This window comes from Aplysia californica, unplaced genomic scaffold (assembly GCF_000002075.1).
Source record: "Aplysia californica isolate F4 #8 unplaced genomic scaffold, AplCal3.0 scaffold00254, whole genome shotgun sequence".
Taxonomy (NCBI): Eukaryota; Metazoa; Mollusca; class Gastropoda; order Aplysiida; family Aplysiidae; genus Aplysia; species Aplysia californica.
This window is the reverse complement of record NW_004797524.1, coordinates 209,253-218,740: the sequence shown is the minus strand read 5'-3', so window position 1 is coordinate 218,740 and position 9,488 is coordinate 209,253. Positions and strand designations below refer to the sequence as shown.

At 40.0% G+C, this 9,488-nt stretch overlaps 1 protein-coding gene across 1 annotated transcript in view; it reads left to right on the top strand.

Moving 5' to 3' along the window:
* The window catches only part of LOC101858559 (sperm receptor for egg jelly), a 20,845-nt gene that overhangs the window by 1,601 nt on the left and 9,756 nt on the right, over positions 1 to 9,488 (top strand). Inside the window, exons 2-9 of the mRNA XM_013083771.2 lie at positions 203 to 265; positions 993 to 1,118; positions 2,050 to 2,181; positions 3,280 to 3,391; positions 4,424 to 4,503; positions 5,938 to 6,018; positions 6,695 to 6,856; positions 8,922 to 9,029. Of these exons, the coding sequence (XP_012939225.2) occupies positions 203 to 265; positions 993 to 1,118; positions 2,050 to 2,181; positions 3,280 to 3,391; positions 4,424 to 4,503; positions 5,938 to 6,018; positions 6,695 to 6,856; positions 8,922 to 9,029 (864 nt within the window). The remainder of the gene's footprint in view (positions 1 to 202; positions 266 to 992; positions 1,119 to 2,049; positions 2,182 to 3,279; positions 3,392 to 4,423; positions 4,504 to 5,937; positions 6,019 to 6,694; positions 6,857 to 8,921; positions 9,030 to 9,488) is intronic.

Sequence of the window (9,488 nt, the reverse complement as noted above, 5' to 3'; positions counted from 1 at the left end):
TGGGTGGGTGGGTGAACATGTCCATATATGTATCTATGTTTGCGTAAATGTGAATAGAAAAGTATGTCCGCCTCCATTCTTGATTGAGATAAAATATAACACCCAAAGGCTATTAAAGTCAGGAATACAGAATACAAAAATACAAATGCACATCGTTTAACTCTTTACAAACCAGTTCTCTTGATTGTTTTCGCATACTTAGATCATATCACAAGATCCCGAGGAAGAATTTAAGATGGAGTCTGAGAGGAACGACAGAGCAGAGGTGAGTAGCGATGCTAATTTTGTGACATGTATGTGTTTTTTACAATAATTTCTTTTCTTTTTTTTTTTTGGTGAGTGTTTTAAAGCGTTGACAACCGCATAAGGGTATACAAACGTACGGGACATTAATATTAAGCATCTTCTGTTTGGTTCGGAATTAATGTTGAATTTTGTCTGGGTAGCAGCCGAAGCCTATTCTCATCGGTTTTAGGACCATTAAGGGACCTTTAACGTGCACAACTTGCACACGAGACATCCGAATTTTTTAAAGCCCTTATCCGAGAAGGCTAGATGTTAGATCTCAACTACCATAAGACCAGGAGTGTGGCTGAAAGGCTGCAGTAAGAAGGAGTAACAGTACAAAGGCATCAGAAAGAGTTAGGAGCCCAGAGGATGGGGCAAAGGGGACGGGGGAAGGCCAGAAAATGGAGACGAAAGCAGACGACAGAATATGATTAGATAGCAGGAAGGGTGAAAGAAGAAAAAATTTCCAGCTGCTGTCAGGTTTCGAGCCCAGAAACTATTGAACAAGAGGCTACACCCTACCTCTTGACCGCAAGATCCACCAGTGCATGTACATGAAATAAATCAAAAATAAATTATCGAAAGCAAGACAAATGAATTGGCTTTAAGATGATACCAGTAGCTCCATAATATACTCTAAAATTGAAGAACGCCTGATTTCACCGCGTCGGGACGCATTCTTTTTTTTTTTTCTCTTTGTCAAGGTTCGCGAGTCACTGATTGAGTCGATATCGAAACTTCCGACCCAGTCTGTCATCTCCATCCAGCAAGTGATCAGTTTTTACGCCGAGGCGACAGTGTATGGAGATGAGATAAGCCAAGACAGTCAGGTGAGATAATAACAATATTATTATGTGAAGATAAGTTATGCCATTTTATTACAGATGCGACATCTCTTTGAATGTAATACGCACTGGGCGTCTTTTGGAAAATGGAAATGAGCTGAAAAAATTATATACAATGATTATTATCATTATTATTATTGTTATTATTATTATATTATTATTATTATTATTATTATTATTATTATTATTATTATTATTATCATTATTATTATTATTATTATTATTATTATTATTACTATTATTATCATTATTACTATTATTACTATTATTATTATTATTATTGTTGTTATTATTATTATTATTATTATTATTATTATTATTATTATTGTTATTATTATTATAAGCCGAAGCAGTCAGGTGGGATGCACAAAGGTAATTTATACCAATTTAACACAGATTCCAAAAACAGTTAGATGACATATAATATGAAAACAGTACTTTATTCCTGTTTATTGCAAACAAACCAAAACAGTCAGATAACCCCATAACGGCCAGGTGGCATAAACCAGGAAAGTCAGCCAAGCCTGCCAATTAGGGATATTTGTGTCTTGGTCAAGGACACACCCCAGTGGCCACCCACCTAAAGCTCGTGTTTCAGTCACTGCGTTTCGCTACCTCAGAATTAGAAAGTTTTATTTGCTCAGTTTCACAACAATTTAAGCTTTTTCAAATGCAGTTCATTGAATAACTTGATAACTGGACTCCGAATAACCTCACGATTTTGATAGAACCGATAGAACATTCGGTTTACTACTTCATGGTCTTAATGACTCGAAAAGGCCCCAAAAAGTCAGACAGAACTTTGCAATTTAAAGGTAGCGACTTGCTTTTCATTATTTTTGCGTCTGCACTCACTACTCCCCCGTCCACTGCAACCCCAATTGTTACAGGATTCTACACTTACTGTTTGTTACAGGAAACTGTGATGGAAGCGCTTGAGAACATGACCCTCTTCATGACTGACCCCGAAAGCGTGGACAAAGTGCCATCAGAGGACCTGGAGGTTGCCATGGAGAATGGGATTGCTGCCATTGGCGGAATCATGGATGTAAGGAGTGTGGTTTGAAACAGAAGAAAAAGGACAAATAATCAGCTAGATAAAATACCTAAACACACACACACACACACACGAAAAGGCATGCACGCATACACTCACGCACACACAGATACACACACATATACACACACTCTCTTTCTCCATCTCTTCCTCTCTCTCTCTCTCTCTCTCTCTCTCTCTCTCTCTCTCTCTCTCTCTCTCTCTCTTTCTATGGCACATGTTCATATGATCTTATGCACATACATTTCTCCCCCTCTCTCTCTCAGTCTCTCTCTCTCTTTCTCTCTCTCTCTCACTCACTCAGTCACACACACACACACACGCACATACATATTATATACAAATGCGTGCTCATACGCACATGCCCACAGATAGATAGATAGATAGATAGATAGATAGATAGATAGATAGATAGATAGATAGATAGTAGATGGATGGATGGATGGATAGATGGATGGATGGATGGATGGATGTATAGATCGATGGTAGGTAGGTAGTTAGGTAGGTAGGTAGGTAGGTAGACAGACAGACAGACAGACAGGCTGATAGATAGATAGATAGATAGATAGATAGATAGATAGATAGATAGATAGATAGATAGACTCTATAGCAGGTGGTACATTCATTGTCATTAGAAAGAGTCTTATCTTTAGAGAACAAAGTGGACAGCCTTGTTTTTCTACAACAGAATCCTGTAATAACTGGTCTGTTGAAGCGAGGCAGATATAAAAATTATGTTAAAAATCCGATCACAGTCTATGTTACATAGCAGCACAAAATTTACATGAGGAGAAAAATCAGATATTTCACCGGCATATCCATCAATGTAAAGTGTTTTTAGTTTGTTTGATTGTTTAAAATAACGAAATAAAAGCACGATTCTGAGATTTTACGGGGGCATGCACGCCGTCTCAGTGCCCTGGAATATGTTTTTTTTAAGAGTGGTTTTTGCCGCTACCCCAAATTACGATACTTGAGCTGTCATTCTGCTAATTAATGGGTGCGAAACATGTCCAAGAAATACCGCAGTTATTGTTGATATGATTGATTCTGAAGTACAGCTTTCGTATTTCTTTCTGCCTATATCAGGCTGCAGGTAACAACGGTTACAGAGGTACCCTGAAAGAGTTGGAGGAGGCTGAAGAAGACGAGGAGTGGTTTGTCTACGACAGCTCCTTAAACGCTCTTGGAGGGGAAGATGGTAAGCTGGGTGCATAGATATGTTGTACAATATCTAAGACTATGCATTCTGACGGGGCCTCCAGTGAGTTGGGGGCAAATATTCTCATACAAACCCACTGCTCCGCAAGAAGGATGTACGACTCCTCCAATGGTGAAAAGTCACCCATGAACATCTACACTCGGGTGTGCATGGATGGCATTCACTTTGGTGTTGATAGTGCTGTAAAAAACCAACTCAATCAATCAATCAATCAATCAACCAATCAACCGGTGAACCAACCAGTGAATCAATCAATCAATCAATCAGCCAACAACTAATCAAACAATCAATCAATCAATCGATCAACCAATCAAACCTTTTGACGTTACCCCGGTTCATCAACCATGGAGCGCACCATTTGACTCTAAATAGAATCAAAATGAAGTGCAAGAAGGGAAATGTGACGCATGCGCTCGACAATTGCGAGACTGGTATCTTGCCCTTCGATTGCACGCCTACGACGCGCAGCAAGACGGCGATTTCAAAAGAAAATGGAAAGCAAAGAGAGGTTGCCAATCAATGGCCGGTTTAGGATAATACAATTCAAGTCTGTGGTTGGATGTAAGAGATTGTATTTGATTGTGTTTTATGGTGAAATGGTCAGCTGTTCCTAAAAGGTTGCAATTTTTGGTGTTTTAGAGTGAAAATGGTAACATGTTTGTGAAAGATTGCAATTGATTGTGTTTTAGAGTAAAGAAGGTAAGATGTTTGTAAAAGTGCGATGTAGTTTATATTATTTGGGAGGCCGGCTGTCTGTTTCAACACTTACTGTAAAGGCCAACACAGCAAAGTGACGGAGATACTTAATTTTAAAAAATCCGTAACCACTCGTGATTCGAGCTCTCGAGTGTGAGCTTTTCTATATGGCATCAAAAATAGGACCGTGCCCATAAGGATAATATTATTAAAGATTTTCTAATGTCTTTCTTTTACATGCACAGAGTGTTTCGGTAATTTAGGATTTCTACCCCCCCCCCCCCCCCCCCCCACCAATTTTCCACGCAATTTCAGACATGAGCTCAGCTGGGACCTTTGATGAAGCTATGAAGATTCACACGGCTCGGATACACAAGATCAGGCAGGCAAAAACGGTGAGTGAATTTGAAAGATGTTTAGTTATGCAATATGAAAACATTTCATGATAAACCACAACTGCAACCTCCACCATAACAACACTTACCACTGCTTCTACCAATACCGCCACTACTACTACTACTACTACTACTACTACTACTACTACTACTACTACTACTACTTCCACAACTATTACCATCACTACTACAACCACTACCACTACCGCCACCAACAATCAGAACCTTCACTACCATCACCACTACCTCCAGCACTGTCACCCCCAGTACCACAACCACAACCACAACCACAACCACGAATAGCACTACCACTCAGCACTACCATCATTACCACCACTACTACTACTACAAGGCGACTGCCACTTTTCCCACCATCTCTACCAGCACAACAACCACCACCATGTTCTGATCCTTAGCTAGTGCAGCAATTGTGGCAGAATATCTTTATTCATCTCGCTGGGAGACAGCTTTTGTCGTTTACAATTACAATGATGTTACAAAGTCTATTGTGCACTCACAAATACACATACTTGTATTACGAGCTCCATAAACGTTCTCCTACCGCTCCCTCTTCCTCCAAACCCATCTTCTCTCTCTCTCTCTCTCTCTCTCTCTCTCTCTCTCTCTCTCTCTCTCTTTCTCTCTCTCTCTCTCACTCACACACACACACACACACACACACACACACACACACACACACACACACACACACGCACACTCTTTCTGTCTCTTTCACTCTCTCTCTTTCTCTTTCTCTTTCTCTCTCCCTCTTTCTCTCTCTCTCTCTCTCTTTCTCTCTCTCTCTCTCTCTCTCTCTTTCTCTCTCTCTCTCTCTCTCTCTCTCTCTCTCTCTCTCTCTCTCGCTCTCTCTATCTCCCCGTTTCATTTGTAGCGCTATATGTCCAGTAACCTCACGACCAACGTCTGTAGTGTAGCGTTGTATTGTTTATATTTGTGTGGCTTCATGGTGAAATCAAGCGTTTGTCAAAATAATTAAATTAAAGAAACCAACATTTTCCACCGTTTGAACATTTTTTATGTATTTGATTTGGCTCTATACATATTTTCATCCATCTAAAACACATTTTTGTGTGGATTTTACCGAATCGCGTAAATCAAAGGCACAAACAATGTGAATTTACAATTTCCAAGGACACTTTGGAGGCCACTTTTTACACATTCTACCAATGATACCATTCGAGCCTCACCTCCTTCCATCGCAAATATCTCAACTTAAATGCACGATAGAGGGCTACCTCTGTCATGAAAAGCAAGACACGTGATACATTTTAAGATGATACCGGTAACTCTATATACTAAAAATCTGAAGAGTACCCGATTTCATCGTGCCTCTCCCCCCCCCCCCCCCCTTTTGGCGTCGTTAGGTGTGAGGACATATTATTTACATTTTGTTCTCTTTTATTTTCATCACAGGCAGAGAGGGTGAGGCAGAGGGTGATCCGGACTTTGGACGCACAGGCTAAAGTCTTCTCACGCTACAGTGTACCCGGACAGGTAATTGTTACTGTAGTTTGTAAAACGCGATGCTTTACGCCCCCATTGACAAAATAATACAGATAATTCTGAATCCGACTAGTTCGATCCTGCCTCTCAAGGTCAACCTCGGACTGAGTGGGGTGTAACATCCCATGCAGTAGACTGACGGCGACGTTGAGTCCTTCTGAGCTAAAGGAACAGACTCTCAGCATTTGCTCTTTTGAGAACTTCAGTGTATGGTATTTTGTCCTGCTATTCGACGCCAATAATTATCTTGAAACATTTCAAGTGGAAACAATTACATTTCTTAATATGGCTTTTGTACACTGTTCACGTCTCATGCCATGCACCTTACAACAGTATGAATTTTACTGCATACCCAAACCTTTGCTTGGGGTCCTCCAAACGACGCACTAACTTAATTCACGCGTAAAACTAGTTCGGCGTTGATGCATTGCATTTGAAAACAGTGTACTGTCAAGATGTTTGAAGTTATCAACATTTTTCAGTTCTCTGTCATGTATTTTGACTTCAGAGCGGAGGGGTTTGCGTATGTCCAGGGACAGGCTGGAAGAGAACCTTGGTCTTTGATGAGCTTATTGAGAATCAGAAATTCTTACATTCATTAAGAGAAGCATTCAACGTTGTTTGCATGCGGAACTACTTCGTTCAAAATTGACCTTTAACTTTTCAGACACTGCTTATGAGATCAGTGAAGATGAAGGTGATCATGGAGAAGACTGACGTCCAGAGACTTATCGGGAAAACTCTCAACCCGCCTGGATCTACAGGAGGTGTCACACTTCCGGACAACGCTTTCATTGGAGGGGACCCAGAGGAAACAGTGGTCGCTTCTGTAAGTCATGTGACCATGTTAACTCAATTGGAATTGTTTGAGGGCCATTTCCATTGCTTTGCTAACATCTGGATCGCGATCTGCAGTATTGTAGTCTCTCTTCTTAGTTCTTCTTCTTTTTATGATAGATGTATTGTTGAAAGTTGTATTATTTAATGCAATATATCGTTTTCTTTTTACTAGTTAAAGGCATTTGAGACACCTTTTCTCTATCAATGGCCGATCTGTCTTCTGACTGTCCTTTGTTTATGTGCTCGTTGTCAGCATTATGATCTGATAAATTTTATCGCTCCATTCTGCGTCGAATAAGAGCAGGTTGTTGGAGGACGCTTTCTCGTACCTCACACTGTTTATCTGGGCTAAAATCGTTTCAGTATTACTTTTATTTCAATCTATGGCCGGCAAAGTTTTGCTCTCCCTAGTCGAAAACAATGACGTTAATTATATAAGATTCTGCTCAGAAGTCCAAGAGGTGAGTGGTTAGTCAGTATGTTTTCAAAACCTGTGGCCAAACAACGGTAAAGACAACAAACATCCGGGTGCTAAAAAAAACCCCCACATTTACACCAGCGGAACCGACTTCTGTTGTGAAGTGGTTAGGAGCTACACTACTCCACGCAGAAGACCCGAGTTCGATTCCCGTGAGAGAAGAATGTTAATTTTGTAGGGATGCGTGAGTATCTGGTCGACACGGTCGCAAGAATGTGTACCAAAGTTTCTGCAATATTTTCAATAATTTTCTATTGCGTCCGACCCATTGAATCACACTTATGCGACTCGCCATGTATGCTAACACAGAAATCCCCACTCTTTTTTAGTTTTAGTAGAGGTTTTACGGCGCTTTTCAACTGCTTAAGGTCATATGAGCGCCAGAAGGTTAGAGGTGTTACAAGAGAGTAACAAACATAAAAAAGAAGGAGGGGAGATAAGGTTGATAGATGTTTGATAGGAAAGAAGGAGCAAACGACACCAGAGCACCCGCCAACCACCCACAATCCCCACTCTGCTCTTGTCCTACCTAGGTATCCCAGTCGACCAACCAACCACAGTTCATTTAATTGTAGTTTCAATCTAGTTTAATGTTCTCAACCATACCATTTTAGATCATTTTAGAGGCAGACTGCTTAGTCTCTGCCTGTCAGGGTCTATCAATAATAAGATGGAAAAACGTCTTAGTAGCTGGATTGAAATACTCAGTTTACCCCCTCCCCCACCCCTCCATCCCAAAAAACCCAATAGAACATGACAAAGAAACAGACAAACTAAAACAAACTAACAAACTAACAAGCAAACAAACTGACAAACAAACACACACACTCAAACTAACTAACTAACTAACAAACTAACTAACTGTAGGTGTTTAGCGGGTGCTCTGGTGTGGTTAGCTCCTTTTTTCCTATCAAGCATCTATTCTGCCGTAAGCTGACAAAACACCTTTTTGTTTTCTTCTGGCACCAAAATTTTTCGTTTGCTAAATCAAAAGCCTGACCAGTTATCCTACTGTGTGAAAAAATGAAAGTGAAACTATGACAACTTTTTGTAATATAAATTAGAACTCAAATTTCGGAAGAACGCTATTTTTAAAGGGTTATGCTTTACAAAAAACCCCATATTTTTCTTGAAACTGCTGTGAATAAAAAAAAAAGGCGTTTTGCCCGCTTACGGCAGTATTGTCTTTATCTCCCGTCCTTCTTTTTTTTGTTTGTTACTCCCTTGTAGCACCTCTAATCTTCTGGCGCTCATATGAACTTATGCAGTTGCGAGCGCCGTAAAACCTCTACTAAAACAAAACAAACAAAACAAACTAACTAACTTAACTAATTAACTAACTAGCTCACTAACTAACTAACTAACTAACTAACTAACTAACTAACAAATTAACGAACTAATTAACAAAAAAATAAACGAAGCTTTCAATATCGAACTCTTGTCTTCTGCTTACGACGGCGAAACGCCTAAACATTGCACGGCAGACACTGGTCCAAATATGATGCGTCAATATTTGCAGTAATTATTATTCATTTTGATGCTAACCCTTGATATTATCTTTCCTCTGCTTACACAGGTGACTCAGTCAACCAACCACCCTCTGAAATATTCTGATAAGGCCAAAGGTATCTCTCCTTCAAGCAACTTCATCTCTATCAATTTGTACGATGACAATAACTCCAAGGTAAGGCGGAACGTTAAGAAGAATTTTCTGTACTTTTGAAAACAGTAACTATTTTCACAGGATTTAAGTTTGCTCAGATGCACAGGTTCATATGATGCATATTTATGTGTATATTTGTATATATTAAGGGTTTGTGTGTGTATGTGTGTGTGTATGTGTGTGTGTATGTGTGTGTGTATGTGTGTGTGCATGTGTGTGTGTGTGTGTGTGTGTGTGTGTTTGTTTGTTTTTGTGTGTATGTGTATGCTTTTCTCTGAAAATAAAGTGGCAAGTTTGTTGTTGTTGTTGTTGTTGTGTGTGATTGTTTATGTGTGTGAATGTGTGTGTGTGTGTGTGTGTGTGTGTGTGTTTGTACGTGCGTGTGTGTGTGTGTGTGTGTGTTAGTGTGTGTGTGTCAGTGAGTGTGTAGTGTGTGTATGTGTGTGTGCGTGTGTGTGTGTGTGTGTGTGTGTGTGTGTG